The sequence below is a fragment of the Saccopteryx bilineata genome, chromosome 5 (assembly GCF_036850765.1).
Source record: "Saccopteryx bilineata isolate mSacBil1 chromosome 5, mSacBil1_pri_phased_curated, whole genome shotgun sequence".
Taxonomy (NCBI): domain Eukaryota; kingdom Metazoa; phylum Chordata; class Mammalia; order Chiroptera; family Emballonuridae; genus Saccopteryx; species Saccopteryx bilineata.
Window position 1 is genome coordinate 207,952,831 of NC_089494.1, and position 24,724 is coordinate 207,977,554.

The 24,724-nt window shown below is 36.7% G+C and overlaps 1 protein-coding gene across 4 annotated transcripts in view; it reads right to left on the reverse strand.

The window, feature by feature from the left end:
- Positions 1–24,724, reverse strand: part of USO1 (USO1 vesicle transport factor) — an 81,163-nt gene that overhangs the window by 48,563 nt on the left and 7,876 nt on the right. For all 4 annotated transcript variants that reach the window (XM_066232906.1, XM_066232908.1, XM_066232905.1 and 1 more), the window contains exons 2-4: positions 14,760–14,846; positions 14,609–14,673; positions 10,935–11,011 (exon numbers count right to left, since the gene is read on the reverse strand). In XM_066232906.1, coding sequence (XP_066089003.1) covers positions 10,935–11,011; positions 14,609–14,673; positions 14,760–14,846 — 229 coding nt within the window. The remainder of the gene's footprint in view (positions 1–10,934; positions 11,012–14,608; positions 14,674–14,759; positions 14,847–24,724) is intronic.

A 24,724-nucleotide genomic window follows, 5' to 3' on the forward strand; every position in this document is an offset into this window, starting at 1 on the left:
AACTACAAAAAAAAATTAAAACTATAAAAACGACAAAAAAATCATAGGGAAAAATCTAGTGATTTTCGTTTTGGCAAAGATTTCATAAATAGGAAACAAAAAGCCTATATTACAAAAGAAAAATATTGATAAGCTGCACTTAATCTAAACTTAAAATTTTTGCTCTTCAAAATACAATGTCAGGAAAATAAAAAGGCAAATCACAGAAAGAGTGAAAATATTCTTGTGAAATATATATATACACATATCTCAAAGGACTTGAATCTAGAATATATAAACAACTCTTACAATTGAAGTATAAGACAAACAACCTAATAAAAAAGACAAAAGCTTTGAATGAACACTTCACCAAAGAAGAAAGATAGCTTGACAAGGCGGTGGCACAGTGGATACAGCATCGGACTGGGACACAGAGGACCCAGGTTCAAAACCCGGAGGTTGTCAGCTTGAGCATGAGCTCATCTGCTCTGAGCAAGGCTCACCAGCTTGAGCCCATGGTCGTTGGCTTGAGCAAGGGGTCACTTGGTCTGCTGTAGTCCCTGCCCCCCCCCCCACCGGTTAAGACACATATGAGAAAGCAATCAATGAACAACTAGGATACAGCAATGAAGAACTGATGCTTCTCATCTCATCTCCCTTCCTGTCTGTCCCTATCTGTCCCTCTCTCTGTCACAAAAAAAGGAAGAAAGATATATAAGTAGATGGCAAATAAGCACATGGAAATTTGTTTAATATTAATCATCATGAAAATAAAAATTAAGGCCCTGGCTGACTGGCTCAGTGGTAGTGCATCGGCCCAGCATGTGAATGTCCCGAGTTCAATTCCCAGTCAGGGTACACAGGCACACAGGAGAGGTGACCATCTGCTTCTCTACTCCTCCCCACTTCTCTCTCCCTCTCTCTCATCCCCTCTTGCAGCCATGGCTCGATTGGTTCGAGCTCATTGGTCTGCGTACTGAGGATGGCTCCATGGAGCCTCTGCCTCAGGCCCTAAAAATAAACTCATTTGCAAGCATGGCCCCAGATGGAGGTTGCTGGGTGGATCCTGGTTGGGGCACATGTGGGAGTCTGTCTCTATCTCCCCTCTCCTCACTTGAAAAATAAAAAAAGAAAAGAAAAATTAAAATGACCATGAGATACTATTTCATACCCCTGAGAAGAGCTAAAATTTAAAGACTGACCTTTATCATACACTACCAGTGGGAATGTAAAATGGTACAACTACTTTGAAAAATGGTTTGGTATTTTCTTATAGAGTTAAACACACACCTACTATTATCACATAGCCATTCTATTTCTAAGCATTTACACAAGAGAAATGAAAATATATGTTTACCCAAAGACTTGTACATGAGTGTTTATAGAAGCTTTACTTGAAACAGTTAAAACCTGGAAACAATCCAAATGCCTACAAGAGGGGAATTGATTAACAAATTGTTGTATATTCATACAACAGAATACTACTCAATGATAAAAAAGAATGAACTATTGATATACAACGTGGATAAAAATAAAAATAATTATGCTGAATAAAGCCAGACACTACCTGCCCCAAAAAAGCCCCAAAGAGAGTATATACTGTATAATCTTGTTTATATAAAATTCTAGAGCCTGATCAGGTGGTGGTACAGCAGACAGAGTATTACCCTGGGATACTGAGGACCCAGGTTTGAAATCCTGAGGTTGCCGGCTTGAGCATGGGTTTGCCTGCTTGAGCATGGCATCACAGACATGACCCTATGGTTGTTGGCTTGAGCAAAGGGTCATTGGCTCAGCCGGAGGCCCCCCCCCCCCATCAAGGCACATATGAGAAAGCAATCAATGAATAACTAAGGTGCTGCAACAAAGAATTGATGCTTTTCATCTCTCCCTTCCTTGTTGTCTCTCCCTCTTTCTTCTCTCTCTCTAAAAAAAATAAAATTCTAGAAAAATGCAAAGTAATCTACAGTCATATAAGCAGGTCTGTGATTGAATGGGGACTAGAAGAAGGGGTGAAAAGTTACAATTTTTTAAGTACAAGGGAACTTTTAAATATCTATTATTTTGGTTGTAGTGCTAATGGTTTCATGGGTTTATAAATATGTCAAAAGTCATAAAATTGCACATGCATATATTTTTTATTTCAATTATACTTCAATAAAGCTATGGGGTGGTAGACATCCAACTGGAGATATCAAGTAAGAATTTGAATATACAGTTATGAACTTTAGTAGAGGTCTAAATTGGATATATACATTTGAAAGTGACAAGCATATGAATTATATTTGAATTCACAAGCCTAGATGAGATAACCAAATGAAAGAATGGAGGAGAAAGAATTTCCCTGGGACATTCTAATGTGAAGAGGTTGGGAAATGAGAAAGTAAACAACAAGGAGACAAAGATATAGTTGCTCCGTGAGACAAAAAAAATCAGGGTACTGTGGAGACCGAGAAACAAACGAAGGTAGTGTTTCAAGGAGAAAGGAAAGATTAACTATCAAATAAACTGACAGGTCAAGTATTACCACTGAACCTAGTGTAGTCAATAAATGAAGGAGCATCCTTAACACAGGTAGAAGAAATTTCTGTGTATAGAATGGCTAGGGTGTGTAGCAGTCAAATACTTTCCTGAGAGACAATACAGCCTATATAATGAGAGAAGATCAAAGAGGTTTTTAAGTCAGACCAATAAACCGTTATTCAACGCCTTTAATAGCCTCACTGCTTTGGACAGATAGCCTAACTATGGCAAGTGTTGGTTTCCTATTTGTAAAACGGGGACAATGTCTTTCACACAGGGTTTTCTTTGAGGATTCAAAATAAGTAAAATGTCTAACATTGTGCTAAGGCAAATAATAAGGCTCAATAAATAGTAATATCTTAATCAACATTGTTATCATCATTCCTAGGACAGGATTTCTTAACCATGGCCCTGTTGACATTAATATTGTTGTGGGAGGGTCTCTATGCATTTCAGGATGTTTAGCAGCATCGCTGGCCTTTACCCACAAAATGCCAGTTGCATTCCCTTACTTCCCCTCAGCTGTGACAACCAAAAATGTGTCCAGACATAGCTAAATGCCCTCTAGGTGGTGGAAGAGGCCCAAATGCCCTCAGTTGAGAACCACAATCCTAAGATTTAAGAAATAGCTATATATGTATGTATATGCATTATCAAGTTTTAAAATTAAAGAGAACAATCTTCTTTTGATGATTCAGAAAAAAATCTCACTTTCCTGTAAAGTTACCATTAATGACTCTTATCACCAAGATGCAAAAGATGTAAAAAAAAACGTATAGCCTATGATATTACGAAAAACACAACTGTCTGTAAAAAAGTCCTGACATTGATTTATCTCTTTTTCATTAAAGTTACATGCAACCTATCAAGAAAAGTAGTTATTTGAGTTTATGACTGTTTGGGTACTAAATAAAAATAAATTTGCTGCAAATATTTTTAAAAATATTAGTAAACTATTCATTTTCACCCTTCAAGTTTGATGTCTTAGATTAGTGGTGCCTTTGAGTAATTGTTGAGGGAAGCAGTCACTATTTCCACTTCAGAAGAAAACAGGTAGAGGAGGGGAATGATGAGATGAAAGATATACACTTAAAAGCAATCATCATGTTCCTGGCACAATCACTGGTAGATTAATGGTATTAAGTTAAGGTGGCAGAGGTTTGATGCTATAAGGGCCTAATATTAATCATAAGGAAGTCTAATATTCAAACATAACTAAAGTGGACTCAGGGGACGGTCTCTGTCATGGGTCCACATAAAGGATGTCCTGTTGTTCCCCTGAAAGTAAAAATTTGTACAGTAAATTGTGATTTTCAAAGTCAAAGGTGAATTTATCAGTGGAACTAAGAAAAAAGTAAAACCAGGTAAGTAGCAAGAACTACACACACTTCCCATTTTATTTAAAAGGTGATGTGATGATGAAAAGGACGATTATAAAAAAACTAGAAAAGATATAGGAATCTGGGAGCTTATAAACTTTTTGAGAATCTGCCTCTTTGGAATTAGCTATGAATAGGAGCCCTGATTCTCATGAAATGGTAAACGTTATGTATCCAATATTCACAAGATTCAGTAGGCTAATAAGTCTATTTTGTTTTAAGTCACCCAGAAAGCTAACAAACAATGGGTATGTGTGAGATGGCACCAGGAACAAATATCTAGCCAAATTCTAATGAAATCGTATAGATAAAAAATTGTATAAAAAGTGGTCTAGATCTACGGGGAACACATATCAAGTGAATAGCTCTCCAAATATATGCATGAGAAATCTATCTATGTAACTCACTGTCTTCCCTTCCCCTTAGCATTATCTTTTTTTTTTTTTTTTACATGGACAGAGAGAGTCAGAGAGAGGGATAGACAGGGACAGACAGACAGGAACAAGAGAGATGAGAAGCATCAATCATCAGTTTTTTTGCTGTGACACCTTAGTTGTTCATTGATTGCATTCTCATATGTGCCTTGACCATGGGCCTTCAGCAGATCGAGTAACCTCTTGCTCAAGCCAGTGACCTTGGGTTCAAGCTGGTGAGCTTTTGCTCAAACCAGATGAGCCTGCGCTCAAGCTAGCGACCTCGAGGTCTCGAACCTGGGTCCTCTGCATCCCAGTCCGATGCTCTATCCACTGAGCCACCGCCTGGTAAGGTAGCATTATCTTCTTGAAGTTAAGATCACAGCAATGTGATGGCCCAACGTAGATACTTTGTAGGGCTACCTTCCATTAACATACAATCATATCTGTTGCATGAGACAACACTTGCATATATAATTAATAAAATAATGCTTCTGAAATATAAGCTATGATATAATTATTTTTATTTGAGGCTGTGAATATAGTAGAGAATATAAACTCAGCTCTGGGGCGGGACAGTAATGTACGTGAGGGAAGCAAGCAGGTATAAGACATCGGGTCATGGAGAGAAGATGCCCCGGCTAAGGGAAGCATCAGTGACTCAGCTCTGGCTGACGGCTGCCACATGGGAATGCAGGCCCAGGTGTCATCAGTCTTCAGATTTTTTAAAAAAGAGAAGTCTAAAATCCAAAACCTGATGTGAAAGCTTCCAATCTGTAATACTTGCAACTTGCTTAAATTATTTTAAATACTAAGTAGGTCAAACAATTCTGCTTATAAGACAGACAATGCCTGTGGGCCAAAAGACTGTGGCCTCCAGAGAAAAGCTAAAAATAAAAGTCACTGCATTTAGGAGAATATTAAAACTTGTAAACTAGGCTAAAAGGGAAATAAAAAAAGTCATATGCAGATTTGACGAATTCTTCCTATGAAATGTTTTTTTAAATGCTGAAATATTTACGTGGATAAATACAAACAACTGAAGTGGGGGTTTAAGCCTTTGTTAGTATTTCATAAAATGCAGTGTAGTGAGGCATGTAAATATGTGACTGAGGAAGGCAAGCGCCTGCGCACACACATGTACTGGGATTAAACACAGAGGAAGAGGTTTCTTCATATCAGGGTTCTCAGCACTTCTGATATTTATGTAAATTCTGTGACAGAGATATAGTATGTTTTATTAACTATGAATGCTTTTTAATACAAAGTATTTTGGGACATGTGGTACACTTTGAGGAATGCGTGTTCACCCAAGAAAAAGTTTAATTCATGTTTGCATTGAGCACAAACTATTGATTTAGCAAGAAGCGGAGTTAACATACTTGACTTATTCTGTAACTATACTGTATAAAATATTGTAGTTTAAAAGTATATAACTAAGACCTATGTTTTGAAATGGACTAGTAAAATATAATCCTATTCCAAGGATCTATGGTTCCTTCTGGTTTAATATTGTCAATTTTAAAAAGTTGTTAGTGACATGAACTCTACTTCCTGTAACTATAAGACAGCATTTCTGAACTTTAATGTAGAGTCTCACAAAAGTGAGCTAAGCATTTAAAGTAACATACAAAGCTATTCTGGTGTAGCAGTAAATTAAGCTACAACTACTATAAACTATATCAATGATATCTAAAAGTTGTAAACCAAACTTAGACCCGTGAAAAATTTTATTTTTATCTCTTTTACATGTAACCAAAGATTTGCGACAAGTAAATCATTCTCTGTCATTCAATATATACTTTTAAGTGAGAGATACACACAGAGAGAGAGAGAGACAGACAGACAGATAGACAGGAAGGGAGAGAGATGAGAAGCATCAACTCTTTCATGAGGCACCTTAGTTGTTCATTGAATGCTTTCTCATATGTGCCTTGACTGGGGGAGCTACAGCTGAACCAGTGACCCTTTGCTCAAGCCAGCGACAATAGGGTCATGTCTGTGATGCCACCTCAAGCCGATGACCCTGTGCTCAAGCTGGATGAGCCTGTGCTCAAGTTGGCGACCTCGGGGTTTCCAATCTGGGTCCTCTGCATCCCTGGGCAACATTCTATCCACTGCACCATTACATGGTCAGGCTCAATACTCTTTAAAACTCCTAAAACTAGGCCTACTTTTAGATCCTATTTTTTATATACTATATGCTATACTTACTATAACCTATAAAAGTGAAGGACCTTTATTGTAAGATAATGAAAAATAAAATGGTCCTGGCCACTTTGCTCAGTGGTAGAGTGTTGGCCCGGCATGTGGATGTCCCGGGTTCAATTCCTGGTCAGGGCATGTAGAAGAAGCAACCATCTGCCTATCTACCCCTCCCGCTACCCTCTCTCTCTTCTTCTCCTGAAGCCATGGCTCAGTTGGAGAAAGTTGGCCTCAGGTGCTGAAGATGGCTCCATTGCCTCACCTCAGGCACTAAAATAGCTCGCTTGCAGAGCAATGGAGCAACAGTCCCAGATGGGAAGAGAGAGCATCACCTGGTAGAGGGCTTGCCAGGTGGATCCTAGTCAGGCACATGCAGGAGTCTATCTGCCTCTCTGATTCTCACTTAAGAAAAATAAAATGAAGTAAAAAGAAAGAAAAAAAAATTAAACAAGAACTAAATGGCCCTTTGTTACTACAGTGAAAATAAACCCAAGACAGGTATACAGAATTAAAGAGTGCTTTTAAAAAAGTTCTTATATATCCCCTAAAACATTTCAAGCCTATTTATATGATTGGCTTTTAACTAAATATGTATAAATATATATACAAATTTTTTTTCAAGCATATTTACAGTTGTATATTTTCCAGAGGTATAAACAATATTCAAAAATATTTGTGAACTTTCTTTTTGGAATTCCACTCCATTCTTGTTCATAACCCATATTATGCAGGACAAAACTATTTTATAGAAAGAGATATTTTAATAATATGATAGTAGTCCTAACACACAGTGAGGGAATATCAAGTATATTCTTTTACACTGTGGTTAATTAACCAAATATACCTATATTAAAAAATTTTTTTGTCTGTATCCTCTATAAACTAGTTATGTAAATTATGAGGTTTAATAAATAATCCAGTTAGAAAAAAATGGTCTCGGTTTATTAAATTAGAAATCTATGGAATAAAAAAAAGGGAAAAAATAAATAACGTATCCAAAAAAATAGTGTTATCCTACTTAGTAAATGATACCATATAGGGTACATTGTCTCTGGGTTTCTGGTTTTAGAGAACAGAAAAATACCAACTGCCTCAAGGCTGCTACGAGGATCAAATAAGATAATGGACATAAAAGCACTGTAAATTTCAATGTCTTATACAAGTACACTGAAACAATAATAGAAACAACAACTACTGATCTGTACTACCCAACAGGGAACAACTTATTGTCACAAGAGTCAAGGCATAATTCTTTGCTCTGGTATTTTCTGCTTTCAAACAAGGGGTTCAAATGTCACAAAAGGTAATGCTATACACCTTAATGTTAGTTTTCTTTTTTGTTAGAAATAGGCAACTTTGCTATGTACCATTTTAAACCTCCTTTAATAAGAAAATTCCCTTCCTTATTTTAAAAAGTTAAGGATCTCAGAAAAAATGGTAAAACAAAATCAATTAAAACTTGGTAATTTAAATTATGAGTTAAAGAAATATCAATGTTAAAAATAAATGGAACTTGAGATAAATCACCAAAAAAAAAAAAAAAAAAAGACAGACAACATTGGTGAGTTCGATGAATTAATATAAAAAATGTCAGTAACCAGACATTATTGTACATGCATTATTTTAAAGGGACAATATCAATATTTAAGTATTCTCTGTATTAAAATACTTTCCAGTTCTTATTGAATATATATATACATATTTAAATATTATTTTTATTTTTAAATAAATAGCCTCAAAATTTTCCAGGAAGTACACAAAACATAATTCAAATAAATTGTCCTACCAGAGAAATAGCTTTAATTGTTAAAAAATGTATCAGACTATTTTGTTTCCAGTCAAGACAGATTTAGCGTCATAAAATAAAAAATAGCAATATAAGATTATTAGATATTCCTTTTTTAGATATTCCTTTTTAATTAAAAAGTTCTTATATAGTAAAACAAGTCTTAATTTACCATCACTTGACAGTGTCCTTTTATATTACCAGAAATTACACCTAAAAGCATGATGCATATGTAAATGCAATTTTTTACCTTCAACATCATCTGAAAAAGTAAACAAAAATAAATAAAAAGTGGATGATAAAGAAAATAGTTTCTTATGCAGTAGAATTCACAATAAAATAAATAAGAGCTTAAGAAGGTCAAATAAACAACATAATCTGACAGAAAAAATTCATATTCATTTTACTCAAATAGCAAAAAAGATACAGCATATGCTACATATTCAGGATGATGACACAGATTATTCAATGAATTAAAGGGTTATAAAATATCTTCAAATTAAAGAATTCTAAAATGAAGTTCAGTATGCCAGGTAAGAATTACCTTTTGATTAAAGTTTAAGTTCCCATTTTAATCTTCCCTAAAAAAAGTGATTCCAGTACTGTTTCTCCACAGAATTGTTTATCTTGTTTTAGCCTCAGGATCATTTTTAGATGTTGAATTAAAAATAAGGAGCCCAAATATATAGAGAAACAAAAAAATTGGACTCTGAACATGATTATACTTTAAATTTTTTAACAAAGGAAAATCACCTAAAAATTACTGCTGCTACATGATTTTTTAAAACAGAAAAATCACCCATTATAAAGTAGAAAGGAAATAAATTTCTAATCTAATACAGTGAAGAGTCTTTTAACATATTATAACAAGTATGTTGCACTCCATTTTCTTAGAGAAATAACTAGACAAAATAAGTATCTTTTTCTTCAAAGCATAATCTTGATGTATTGTATTTAAGTAGTAATGTGACTGGCAGCTTCCTTTCCCATGGATGCCAAATTATATTTACTAAAGATTTTTTACCCCTGAGAAATTAATAAAGTTAGCTGTAAGCTAGATATCACAAAGACATAAAAATGTTTAAAAAAAGGATATTTAAGTCTTAGAAATTTAAACTATACAACACAACTCAGTTTTAGATGTTCCCATTACTCATACTCTGAAGTTACTATCTACATATTTTTCTGCTTTTATTTTTTAAAAATTGCAAACTCAGTATCATCTACATTTCTTTGAATTTACTCAGAATTTTGAAAGATCCTATTATTTCAGTGTAAATTAGACTTATAAAATGCACGCATCATGTCCATCTTTCTGATTGCCTAGATCCTGGCTGGCAAATTGTGGCTTGTGAGCCACTTGCGGCTCTTTGGCCCCTTGAGTGTGGCTCTTCCACAAAATACCACGTGTGGGCACTACCTCGATAAGGAATGTACCTACCTAGATAGCTTAAGCTTAAAAAATTTGGCTCTCAAAAAAAAAATTTCTATCGTTGTACTGTTGATATTTGGCTCTGTTGACTAATGAGTTCGCTGACCACTGGCCTAGAATAATGGAAAAACCCACTATGTTTTACTGCAACAACCAACATAGGAATGCAATCTTCAAAAGCATTGTGAAATGTTATTCAATATATGCTTTTTACAAACTATAAACAGAATGTATACAGATTCCCAGTCAATTCACATAGTGACAATAAAATAAATTAAGCAAATGACAGACTACTTTAAGTATGCAAGAAACTCGAAGAAAAATGGAAAGGAAGTATGAAAGAAATGTGTGGATTTCAAACTGATTCATATTATGTCACCAAACAAATTAAACGTAAAAAAATTTTTCTAGGCCCTGGCCGGTTGGCTCAGTGGTAGAGCAGAGGCCTGGCGTGCGGAAGTCCCGGGTTCGATTCCTGGCCAGGGCACACAGGAGAAGCGCCCATCTACTTCTCCACCCCCCCTCCTCTCCTTCCTCTCTGTCTCCCTCTTCCCCTCCCGCAGCTAAGGCTCCACTGGAGCAAAGATGGCCCGGGCACTGAGGATGGCTCCATGGCCTCTGCCTCAGGTACTAGAGTGGCTCTGGTTGCAACAGTGACGCCCCAGATGGGCAGAGCATCGCCCCCTGGTGGGCATGCCGAGTGGATCCCAGTCGGGTGCATGCAGGAGTCTGTCTGACTGCCACCCTGTTTCCAGCTTCAGAAAAATACAAAAAAAAAAAAAAAAATCTAAATTTAACAAATTATTGCTCTTTATAAATTAACATGAGTCCTATGTTAAAAGCTTAGTATTTATTAGGATAAAACCCTTTATACTGCTAACCAGATAACATATAAATAAAATAGTTTGATTTTTAATCAATAGCCAAAAATGATTATTTAATCTAGAAATTACCAATATTCATATTGTTTAACTAAAACCAAATACAAAGAGAGGGAAAAATATTTTTAAAAAGAGAAGAATCTAATTTTATCTCCAAATTCCATACAAGGCAATCATTTTAAAGATACTTTCCTGGAACTAAGCACATGTCTTTCTTTTACTGACAAAAAACACACAAATAAATAAATCTGTAAAATAAACTCAATTTTTAAAACCATCAAAATTGGTACAATTCAGTTAATTATATATACAAAAAACACAGTAAAAGAAACTTACCTACTTCTTCTTCTTCATCATTAGATATTATGTTATATAGTGTATCCAAAGCATAACCTATTATTTCTGAATCCGAACTGAAAGAAAGAAATGATTACATTTATACACTGCTAGAGTGTGAATTGTTATGACCATTTTTAGACAGTTATTTAGCAAGATTGTATAAATTATTAATTTTATTTCTAAAATTTTATTCTAAGAAAATATCAGAGTACAGTTGACAAGGTGGTGGCACAGTGGATAGTGTCAACCTGTGACACTGAGGACCCAGGTTAGAAACCCTGAGGTCTCCAGCTTGAGCAAGGCTCATCCAGCTTGAGTGCAGGCTCACCAGCTTGAGTGCAGTTCGTTGACTTGAGCAAGGGATCACTGGCTGGGTTGGAGTCCCCTGGTCAAGGCACATATGACAAGCAATCAACGAACTAAAGTGCTGAAACTACAAGAAGATTCTCATCTCTCTCCCTTCCTTTTTCTTTCTTGCAAAAAACAAAACAACCCATCTCCAAAACTCAAATAAGTGAAAAGACATTCTGAGTTCAGAAGATGTAAGATTGTTAAGATGGTAATATATCCTGGCTTGATTTACATATTTACATATCCCTATAAAAATCCTAGCTGTCATTTGTGCAGAAATTGACCAGCTGACCATAAAATATGTATTGGAATGCAAGGGACCCAGAATAGCTAAAACAAACTTGAAAAAGAAAAAGTTGAAGAATTTGAATTTCCCAACTTCAAAACTTACTACAAAATTACAATAAAATATTACAATAAAAAAATAGTTTGCCTGACCAGGCGGTGGCACAGTGGATAGAGTGTCGGACTGAGACCCAGGTTCGAGAACTCGAGGTCGCCAGCTTGAGTGCGGGCTCATCTGGTTTGAGCAAAAAGCTCAGCAGGTTGCTGGCTTGAGCAAGGGGTTACTCGGTCTGCTGAAGGCCCGCGGTCAAGGCACATATGAGAAAGCAATCAGTAACAACTAAGGTCTCGCAACGAAAAACTGATGATTGATGCTTCGCATCTCTCTCCGTTCCTGTCTGTCTGTCCCTGTCTATCCCTCTCTCTGACTCTCTCTGTCCCTGTAAAAGAAAAAAAGAAAAGAAAAAAAATAGTTCAATAGAACAGAGACTCTAAAAAATAAGGTCTAAATTTTATTTCAAATGATTTTTGGCAAAGATGTAAAGATCATTCAATGGGGGATGAATGGTGCTGGGACAACTGCATATCTCCATGCCAAATAATGAAGTTAGACTCCACAACAACTTCAAGTTAACTCAAAATGGATATAGGACCTAAATATAAGGAGCTAAAGCTGTAAAAAGAAGAAAACAGGTATAAATCTTCAAAACCTGGAATTAGGCAATCATTTCTTAGAAAAGGGTCTAAGTGCTATGAACAATCAGCTGGGCAATGTTGAAAGAATTGAAAAAGAGGCTATCAGGTTAGACAGGCAGTACTGAAATCTTTAAAAAGCTTTTATGCTTTGCTTTGAGGAATTTGGATTCCACAGTGCACTGGGCTGGTGAAATGCATTAAACAGGTGAGTGGTAGAAGATTAACATTTCAGATGGCTAATTCTTACAATATCTAGGATGAATGAAAGGTTAAAGAGATCAGAAGCAAAGAATACCATTTGAAGGTGGTGCTGGTTTTAAACTATTTCCAAAAATTATTTGATTTACCTCTTTTGTAGAATTGAGGTAATCTGCTATGTAGCAAAAGATAATGAATACAGAGGCTATGAAAATGATTTAAGTGATTGTTACTGAGAGCTAGAACTAAGGCCAAAATAGGAAAATAAGAGAAATTCACGAATTCTGCTGTGTTTTTGCCTAGATGGGTATAATGGGTTAAGAAAATGGATGAGTTCAGAACAAATCCTCCAGTTTCTTTCTTGAATGTTAGATGTTATCAACTGGAATGAACTTGGGTCAAAAGGCAGTTGAAAGGGATGTAAGGGGTAGAAAGAAGAAAGGCAATTACTTATACATATATATACATAGAGAGAGAGAGGTGGGGGAGAACATCAACTTGCTTGCATTCATTGTTATTTCTTCTATGTGCCCTGACCAGGGGTTGAATCCGCAACCTTAGCCTAATAGGATGACACTCTAACCAATTGGGCTACCTGGCCAGGGTAATAAATTAAATTTTGAACATTTTGAGTTTGAAATACTTGTGAGAGATCTCTTTTCTTTTAGGTGAGATAGTGAGGCAGATTCCCGGCATGTGCCCTACCAGGATCCTGGCAAACCCATCTGGGACTATGCTGGAATACCGAGCTATTTTTAGTGCCTAAGGCTGATGGCTCCAACAGAGCTATCCTCAGTGCCCAGGGCCACACGAACCAATAGAGCCACTGGCTATGGGACAGGAAGTGGGAGAGAAGGGGTAGCTCTAGAGGGGAGAAGCAGATGGTCACTTTTCCTGTGTGTCCTGACTGGGAACTGACTCTGGGATGTTGATACACCGGGCCCATGCTCTATCCACTGAGCCCCAAGCCAGGGCCAAAAGAGACTCTTGATATGGTAGAAATGTCCACTTAGCAGCTAAAGCTTATAAGATATATTTAACTAGCAGTAAGACTTGAAAGGTATCTATGCACAGTTATTAATTAAAACCAAAGATGCAGATATAATATCTTAAAGAGAAATTGAAAAAGCTAAACATAGGCTGAGTAATCTTTCTGTTAAGACATGTTCAGATTTAGCATTTTTTTAAATTTTTTTTTATTTTCATTTTTCTGAAGCTGGAAACAGGGAGAGACAGACTCCCGCATGCGCCCGACCGGGATCCACCCGGCACGCCCACCAGGGGCGACGCTCTGCCCACCAGGGGGCGATGCTCTGCCCATCCTGGGCGTCGCCATGTTGCGACCAGAGCCACTCTAGCGCCTGAGGCAGAGGCCACAGAGCCATCCCCAGCGCCCGGGCCATCTTTGCTCCAATGGAGCCTTGGCTGCAGGAGGGGAAGAGAGAGACAAAGAGGAAAGCGCGGCGGAGGGGTGGAGAAGCAAATGGGCGCTTCTCCTGTGTGCCCTGGCCGGGAATCGAACCCGGGTCCTCCGCACGCTAGGCCGACGCTCTACTGCTGAGCCAACCAGCCAGGGCAAGACATGTTCAGATTTAACACCACTTTAATAACATAGTTTATTTCTCCAACTAAAGCAAATCTGGATACCAATATAGATATATTATTATATATATAACTATATATATACACCTATATATATTACTATATATAACTATATATATATACCTATATATAACTCTACATATATACACCAATACGTATTATATATATATAACTGATATACCAATATATATATATTATCCATAAAAGAAAAACATAACATATATATGATAGAATAGTACATTATAGTATATCTAAGTGAATATCAAAACATCCATTTGACCATTCAAAACCAAGATCTTAATCCTTTAACTAGCAGTTAGTTACTTCATTGTTATATAAGGAAAAATTTTCAACCCGAGAGTTGTTTATCCTAATACTTATTTATTAGCACAGTGGTTTGCAAATATTTACTGAACTGACAACTTAAAGTAAAACCTTAATAGCTTTAACATGTTCATCATTACTTCAAAAGAGATTCTAAAACAAATTAATTAAAATTTCAAGAAAAATTAGAGAGAAAAATCATTGGAGAGACTTACCGATCTGTTTGCAAAACACGGATAAGATGTTCCATAGCTTGACTACCCACTTCCAAGCGATATTTCTGCACACACACACACACATCAAAAAAATGTTAAAAAACCTAATACCCAACTTAATAAACTTAATGACTAATAAAGTGTTACAGACCTTAGATAATGATTTCAGAGCACGGACAGCATTTCTTCGATCATCCAGTAAAGTAGATGAAGCTACTCTGTCACAAAGCTTTTGAATCTGTCATGGAAAAATGAAATAACATTAACAGAATAGAAAGAACAAGAAACATGAAGTTTCCCCAAATTTATACCATCTAATTTTGGAAAACAACAACCAATGGGATGTTATAAAAATAGTCTTTCACAAACCTAAGTAACTATTTAGATAATACATATTATAATCTTATTACAGAGACCAAACGTTTTTCACAGGGACTTAAAAAATAAAAGTGGTAGAGGAGAAGTCAAATACAATGTCACATAGATTGAGAAATTAAGAGAAATCATTAGTTGAATCCGAGTTTCCTAAACACTCCTATTATGACTGTTGAACCAAGAGGGATGTATAATCCATCTGGATTATGGTAGAAGATGGGAAGTTATTTAAAAAATTTTTAAACAATAATTGTTGAATAATAACCTCATCCAATATTTGAACAAAAAGGGGCAGAACTGTATGTAAAAATTTTAAATTTTTGAGTATCCTTTATCTACAAGGATGAAAGATTTCTATTATAAAAACTTTAGGCCCTGGCTGGTTGGGTCAGTGGTAGAGCGTCGGCTGAGTGGAAGTCTTGGGTTTCATTCCCGGTCAGGGCACACAGGAGAAACAACCATCTCCTTCTCCACCCCTCCCCTTACCTCCCATCTCTCTTTCTCTTTTTCCCTTCCATAGCCATGGCTCAAATGGTTCCAACAAAGTGGACCTGGGTGCTAAGGATGGCTCTATGGCCTCACCTCAGGCACTAAAATAGCTCAGTTGCTGAGCAATGGAGCAGTGGCCCAGACAGGCAGAGCACTGCCTCGTAGGGGGCTTGCCGGTGGACTCCAGTTGGGGCGCATGTGGCAGTCTGTCTCTGCCTCCCTACCTCTCACTTAATAATAATTTTTTAAAAAGCTTTTTTAAACTGAATTTTAAAATGAACCTTAAAGCATTATTTACAATAGAAAAAGACTGGAAACAACCATCTAGCAAGAAAAAACACTATATATCCACACCATAAATTACAGTACATTCTTTGGTAGAATACTATGCAGCTACTCAAAAGAATGAACTGTACTGACATGAAAGTACAATGACTTAATAAATAATGAAAGAAAAAGCAAATTGTAAAACTATATGTAAATTGAGCCTACTCTAGGCTCAATTTGTTTGGAAGCAAAAGTACCAAACTCTGTGGGTATGTAAACTTTCATTAAAAAAGAATTTAGAAACTTAATACTATAAAACTTATAAAAGGAAGCACAGTAGAAAATCTTCATGACCTTTAATTAGACAAAATTTCTCAAGTATATATTAAGAGCACAATCCATAAAAGAAAAACATAATAAATTGGTCTTCTTCTGCTCTTCAAAAAAATACTGTTAAGAGAATGAAAAGATAAGCCACAGACTGGATGAAAATATTTGGAAAACATCTGATAAAGAACAGTTTTTAAAAGCACTATACTCTCAGGTCCTTTATAGTGCTAACAATCAGTTACTATTTTATTGTTATTCACTCTTTAAAGACAGTTCTTATTTAGATTCTATAAATAAGAACTTGGCATATCACTCAAACTTTTGGACCCTATGTATCTGAGTTGTATTTAAATACATAGTGTTTGCCAAATTATGTTCTGCAGACTTCTAGTGTCCCAGAAGATATTAATAGATATCCTATGATCACAGAACCACTGGGAAACACCAAGTTATACAAAATTAAATAGGTTTCTGCACTGCAGGGTTTCTAAGTCTTTACTATGCTGATCTGCATTCCTTCATATGGCAGATACAGTACGATAAGCAAGCCTAGCTCTATTTTTGATCTTATTCATTTTAACTGCTCACATTGAGCAATTATTCCTGGCTTAAATTGTATTTACTTTCATAATAATTATATTGAGTTTCCAAAATGGAAATAATACAACTTTCTCTTTATTAAATAACTGGTTATATTCCCCACTATAATTTTTTTTAATCATTAGAAAAACTACATAATTATCTTTTTAAACATGAACCTCATTAGTCAGCTTAAAAATTTCTTGGGCCAGCCTGACCTGTGGTGGTGCAGTGGATACAGCGTCAACCTGGAATGCTGAGGTCACTGGTTCGAAACCCTGGGCTTGCCTGGTCAAGGCACATAAAGCAACTACTGTAAGTTGATGCTCCTCCTCCCCACCCCTCCTCTCTCTAAAATCAATAAATAAAATCTTTTTTAGGCCAAAAACAGTTTTCCTAATAAGCATGATTGTAATTTCCTTTATTTGGGTCTTGTACCAAGACCCAAATTAAATTTTTCTCTAGGTAGTTTTAGCTGATATTATGGCTGAAAAATCTTTTGTAGGCATTTTTCCTTTTCCCCAACCCTAGACCTCAAGCACAGACTGGTTTCAGATCTACGAACTCCATCTGGGGTTTGCATCTTCCTTGCACTCCTTAGTCCTAGTACCAGGCAGGGCTTGAACTGCAGCCTCAGCCCCATCTTTGACTGATATATATATATATATATATATATATATATATATATATATATATATAATATATATATATATATAAATTATGTCAAAATATGAACTTCTATGTTTGGAAGCTCCTTGATCATTCTTTGCTGAATGTGAAAATGTGAAAGCTATGTGATGGTGGTGGAGATAGTGTTAAGAATAATGGAGGGAGATGAATATAACCCTTGAGTTTAGGGTTTTGGTTTGTTTTTATTTTCAGTCATTTATTTTGTGTTCTAACATGCTAACATACCAGCATTGATAGGTTTTTTAAAGCTTTGAGATATACACAAAGAGAGTAATCTCCATTATGAGGATAAATAAAATAGCAGTTTACTTTTACCTAACAGACTCACACAATTAAAATGAAAACTGATTACTCACGGGGGTGGGAGTGACTGAATGAAACACAGGGGTCTTCACGGGTGCTGGCTATCTGGGAATGTTCACACTGAGGTTTAGAAAAATGACGTGTACTTTTCTATACACTTCAATAAAATTTTTGAAATAGAATGAGCCAGGAAAGACAAAGATATAAATTAGTGAGTTTGCTTATATTCTCTCAAAGGGAAGGCAACCTAAAAATGTGGCATTTGGGCAAAACTATCATATTATAACTTTAAATGTTCATACTCTTTCAGCCAGGCCCTACTTCTAGAAATTTATCCTTTAAAAATATGCCACAGGTCCTGACCGGTTGGCTCAGCAGTAGAGCACTGGCCTGGCATATGGAAGTCCCAGGTTCAATTCCCAGTCAGGGCATACAGGAGAAGTGCCCATCTGCTTTTCCACCCCTCCCCCTCTCCTTCCTCTCTGTCTCTCTCTTCCCCTCCTGCAGCCAAGGCTCCATTGGAGCAAAGTTGGCCCGGGCGTTGAGGATGGCTCCATGGCCTCTGCCCCAGGTGCTAGAGTGGCTCTAGTTGTGATGGAACAGCAGCCCAGATGAGCAGAGCATTGCCCCCTAGCGGGCATGCCAGCTGGATCCCAGTAGGGCGCATGCGGGAGCCTGTCTCTGCCTCCCCACTTCTCACTTCAGAAAAATAAAAAAAATAATAAATAAAAATATGCCACAACTAAACAATATTATATATAAGAATGTTCTTGTAGCACTATTTTTAACAGCTAAAAAGAAAGTCCACTTTCTAGCCTATAAGGATATAACAAGAAGTCTGCTATACGAAAGAGGGTCCTGACTTGTACTGGCACCCCAATTTCAGTTTTCTAGCCTCCAGCACTGTGAGCAATAAATTTTTGCTGTTTACTTATTTACTCTTTTAAAAAGAAAATGTAAAGGTTAATTTATCAGAGAACAAGGAACTAACACATGGTACACACACAGGGTGGGGCAAAGGTAGTTTTACAGTTGTTCGCATAGAAAATAATGAAATCATTAATAAACAATAATACAAGAATAAACTCCATTTTGTGTACTCGCAACTGTAAACCTACTATTGCCTCAACCTGTATATTATGCAGCTGATCAAGTTCAATGAAGCAGATCCACATATCCTAACAAAAGATGTTCAAGATATATAATAGTAACTGAAAAAACAAACAAACCCCAAACTACAAATAGTATGCTTAACACGAGCTCATTTGGGTTTAAAACTGTATTAATAACAAACCAGTTGAATATATATTGAAAAAATTAAGACTGTACCATCTCTTGGTGGGTTGCTGGAAATATTCATTTTCTACATCTGATTTTTGAATTTTAATAATAAACAGGTATTACATTTATAAGCAGAAAAAAGCAGTAATGGAATAAAGTGAAATGATTTGTTTTATTGGAATTTCTAAAATATTTTCATGACTGCCTAAATTCATCTTTTAAAGATGCTTTTTTACTCTAATGATCAAAATAGTATGAAATCAGCTCTTAATTGATAAAAATAAACTACCATAATAAAAATATCCTCAATTGGATCCCTGCTGCCTGTAGGATAAAGCACACATTGTTAAGATTAGGTTACACATGTACATTTGTTCTTGTGCTAACCAAAATAAAGATATGGTCTGTGGCCACAGGAGCCTGCACAGGCAAACAGCTGTAAGTGTTGAGTAAAGCAGGAGCACAAAAGAAAAAGCAGTCAATTTTATATGAAAACAAAATTGTTATAGACTGAATATCTTTATTCCCTGCAAACATACATGAGGGTGGAACCTTCATAAGTGAGATGAGTGCCCTTATAAAAGAGGCCTTAGAGAGCTCTGTTACCCCTTTCGCATGTGAGAACACAGTGAGAAAATGGCTGTGTTATGACCCAGGAAGCAAGCCCTCAGCACACTGTGAATCTGCCTGTGCCCTGATATTGTACATCCCAGCCTCCAGAACTGTAAGAAATAAATTGTTGTTTAAGCCACCAGTCTATGGTATTTTTGATATAGCAGGCTGAAATATTGTTTAAGAATGAAATATTAAGGATGCCACTCAGGTAAATTAAAGGATGGGCCCTGGCTGGTTTGCTCAGTGGGTAGAGCATCAGCCCAACGTGCAGACATCCTGGGTTCAATCCCCGGTCAAGGCACACATGAGAAGCGACCATCTGCTTCTCCTCCCTTCCCTCTCCCTCTCTCACAGCCAGGGGCTTGCCTCAGGCATCCGCCCCAGATGGGGGTTGCCAGGTGGTGGATCCTGGTTGGGGCACATGCAGGAGTCTGTCTCTCTATCTCCTCCCTCCTCTCACTTAAGAAAAAGAAAAGAAAAATGAAAAGATGAGTATTCATGATGAAGGAATTCCAGGCACAGAAAATGATTTCTTACTTTATAATTGTCTACATATATTTTAATGTAGAAGGTGGCATTTCATAGAATAAGAAAAGTGGTTTAATTTGTGTGGGTTTTTTTTTTTGTTTTTTTGGTGACAGAGAGAGGGACAGATAGAGACAGACAGGAAGGGAGAGAGATGAGAAGCATCAATTCTTTGTTGTGGCTCCTTAGTTGTTCATGGATTGCTTTCTCATTTGTACCTTGATGGGGGGTGGGGGGACTACAGCAGAGCGAATGACCCCTTGCTCAAGCCAGCGACCCTGCTCTCAAGCTGGTGAGCCCATGATCAAGCCGGATGAGCCTGCGCTCAAGCCAGTGACTTTAGGGTTTTGAACGCGGGTCCTCCACTCCCAGTTTGACGCTCTATCCACTGCGCCACCACCTGGTCAGGTTAATTTGTATTTTTAGATGTGTACACATCTATTAATCAAAAGAATAATTTTTACACACACATGCATATATATATACTTGTTCTATTAAAACAATACACCAAAGAAGATTTTCTAAAATATGAGCATTTCCTTTTTAAATAATTTTAAACACTTGTTATTTCTGGGAATGATGACTGATCTAAAATAATGTAAGGAAAAATAAGAAAATATAAACTCTTTTCTAAATGAGTCAAAGTATATGCTTCAATAGGTTCTGATTAATAAGCAAATTATAAGTTTTTTTAAGGTAATTACATAATGTGCCTTAAATATCTAGACAGTGACTATATTCTGACCAATGAGCTGCCTTTACCTTCCAGGTAATGTTCTTAAAAGGAAGCTATTTGTTCTTTATTCCTCTGTCTCATTCCCTCAGCCTGGAACTTGAACCTGGTTCCACGAGGTACCTTTAACAATTCACGTATGGGCAGCATCCTAGGGATGGCAGAACAACATAAAAAGCAGCACGTAGGCCCTAGACCACCCTGAGAAGCAGAGCCACCCTACCCTCAAGATGGCCTTCTAGTTCACCTTTTAGTGGAGAAAGGCAAACTTTTGTTTTGGTTAGACCTCTGTTTTCTGGCCCGTTCTAGCAGCTGATCCAATACCTAATAAACTAATTTTTCAGAAGAAGAAAGTAGGTTCAGAAATAAGCAATGAACCCCAAAACACATTGCCTGTTTGGTGGCACAGTTCAGTCTCACTGAACTTCAGATACACCACTCCAAAGCCCACACTTTTTCTGCTATCCTACACTGCCTCCCTTGCAGAGAAATGTTAGACTGACCTGCTGCAAATTACAGGGACTGCAAGATTTTTTTTGTAAGTAGGGGAACACTGTGTTTAATAATTTTTATGTCAACATTTCAAAATCTAAAGATTTCATATAAGAATTCAGATTTCCACCTTTTCTTAAAAACAAAAATCAGCTTGATAACTAATGACAGCTAATAGTGTAGTTCATACAATTTAAGAAGTCATCAATTATAAGATCCACCATTTTAATTTACATTCAAGAGCAAACCTGTATCTCCAATTATAATTACAAGATGTAACCTGATGTTAGAGATGTTTAAATGCTAATGTGCATCTCAGAACTGTTAAAATCTATATTATATAGTACTTATTATGTGCCAGCTGTGTTCTAAAGTACTTTATATTTTTAATTCTATTAATCTTCACAAAAAACCTGTGTGATGAACACGATTACTATCCACATTTTAGATCTGAGGAAACAGAGTCACAGAGGATAACTTGTCAAAGTTTACAAAATTAGTAAGTGGTGGGATGGCATTAAAAGTGCTTAATCACTCGGTTAAATTAGATCTCTGGGCCTACGGCGGGAACAGCTGGCGGGAGCTGAGCACTAGCTACACTCTCAGGTCCGGATGCAGGCTCCAGTTTCGTCCCAGACCTATATTCTCTTCTCTAATCCAACCTACGTCATTGAACAGTGATGTTACCCAACTGACACTGTTAGGATTTGGATTTGTGACTCTTGCGTTAAGCAACAGAATACTCTATGATACCAAAAAGCAGTTTCAAAGAGAAAAAATTTGAGTAAAATTTGGTCCAGAGTTAGTCTTATACCCAGAAAGGTATAAGGAAAAACTCAAGAAGATGGCAGTTCTTGAATTACTGTATTTTTCGCTCCATAAGACGCACCTGACCATAAGACACACCTAAGGTTTTAAGGAGGAAAATAAGAAAAAATATATTCTGAACCACATGGTATGTTAAAGCTGCATGGACTTGCTGGGTGCTCTGGGTCAGGCTTGCTCACAAGGCTGTAACTGAAGGGCTGGTTCAGGCTCTGGTCTCATCACAAGGCTTGACCAGGGAAAGGTCTACTTCTAAGTTCAGTCGTGAAGTTGTTGGCAAGATCCAGCTCCTTGTGTACTGTTGGGTTGAGAGCCTTCACTCCTTGCTTCTCTGGCTGGAGGCCTCTCTCAGTTCCTTGCCATATGGGTCTCTCCAGAGGCAGCTTAGATCATTCCAGCTTGTTTAACTAGAGTGGGTGTTAGAGGGTGAGATGGGGACCCGAGACAGAAGCCACAGCTTTGTTTTAATAGCTTTATTGAGTTAAAATTCACATAACATAAAATTGCTCATGTGACACCTTCAATTCGGTGGTTTTTATAGTCACAAAGCTGTACAACCTGTACTGCCATATTTTAATAAAATACTACATTTTTCTCTCCATAAGATGCATGAGCATTTTCCCTTCCACTTTTGGGGGGGAAAAGTACGTCTTATGGTGCAAAAAGTACGGTAATTCATATTAAGCTAAATAGGTATAAATTGCTCTAAGAGATAAAGAAACTGCTGAATTAGATGTGGAACCTTTTATAAAGGTGCTTTTATAGTCTAATGAAAAACAGTGTAGTGTAAATAACAAAAATAACCCAAAACAAGTATTTTAAATAATTTGTAATAAAGTAGGTCTATGTTTTAACGTGCAAAGTTCTCTAAGATATGTCAATCAACAAAAAAGATAAGCTTTAGAAAACCATAAACAGTGTATCATATATAAAAAGGAGATAAACATGCTCATACAAATATATAATTCCATATTGCATAAATGCATGATTTTGCATAAATGTCTGAAAGGATTTATACCCAACTAAGAATAGTGGTTATTTCTGAAAAGAGACCTGAAAATGGAGATGGTAGTCAAAGACTTAAACTTTACTACTTGCCACTTTGTATAATTTTAAAAAGTGAAAAGGCTTATTAATAAAATAACACCTGCCTGACCTGTGGTGGAGCAGTGGATAAAGCGTCAACCTGGAAACGCTGAGGTTGCCGGTTCAAAACCCTGGGCGTGCCTGGTCAAGGCATATATGGGAGTTGATGCTTTCTGCTCCTCCCTCCTTCTCTCTCTCTCTCTCTCTCTCTCTCTCTCTCTCTCTCTCCCCTCTCTATAATGAAATAAAATCTTTAAAAAAAATAAAAATAAAAAAATAAAATAACACCTATAACATCACACAGTGAACGCAGGCGATTATGTATCAAAACTCGTTTTCAGTAATTGCCATGTGAGATTCACAATTCCACTTGCAAGAAAAACATGAAAAGGACAAAATAATCTCACTAATAACTGGTAAATTATAATTCATAATCAAAATTACAACCTAATAACCTGACTTTAATGTTTGTTTTGCTACCTAATTGTGCCTCTTATTTTTTATTCAGTCATACACAAAGGATACCAAAACAGAAGCAAAACCACTGAAAAATAAAAAGAAAATAAAGAAGGTGCCATAAAACTAGGATGCTGAAGGAACATTTAAAATTTAACGGCAGTGACATAATGTAGTTTGCAGTATTTTCTTACAATTCCTAATATAAATTATATAGTGTTTTAGTATTCAGTAACTACTTAACAGATATATAAAATGAAGGGCAGAGATTTCAATTTAAGAAATCTAGTTTAAAAAAAAAAGAAATCTGCCTGACCAGGCGGTGGCGCAGTGGATAGAGCATCGGACTGGGATGCGGAGGACCCAGGTTCGAGACCCCAGGGTCACCAGCTTGAGCATGGGCTTATCTGGCTTGAGCAAAAGGCTCACCAGCTTGGACCCAAGGTCGCTGGCCCCAGCAAGGGGTTACTCGGTCTGCTGAAGGCCTGTGGTCAAGGCACATATGGGAAAGCAATCAATGAACAACTAAGGTGTCGCAATGATGATTGATGCTTCTCATCTCTCTCCATTCGTGTCTGTCCCTGTCTATCCCTCTCTCTGACTCTGTCTCTGTAAAAAAAAAAAAAAAAAAAAAAAAAAAAAAAGAAGAAATCTAAGCCCTAATAGCAAATTATTTGCCGATATAAATTTGTCTTCATGAAGCTTAACACATACCTTCCTTGGAGAGAATTTTCCCACACATGACTGGTTCTTATAGGACTAAAATAATTCATGTTAACAAAGTCAATTCACTTATGTTCTTTAAATGGAATAAAAAAATTACTGTTTTAGGACATAAGAAATTTAATTTGTTTTAAAGTGAACTTTATAACTGAGATTTTACAAAAAAAGAAAAGCCAGCCCTATCTTCAGATGACCTAAATTATTATGATTAAAATTAGGTGGGGCCTGACCAGGCGGTGGTGCAGTGGATAGAGCATTGGACTGGGATGCTGAGGACCCAGGTTCGAGACCCCGAGGTCGCCAGCTTGAGCACGGGCTCATCTGGTTTGAGCAAAAAGCTCACCAGC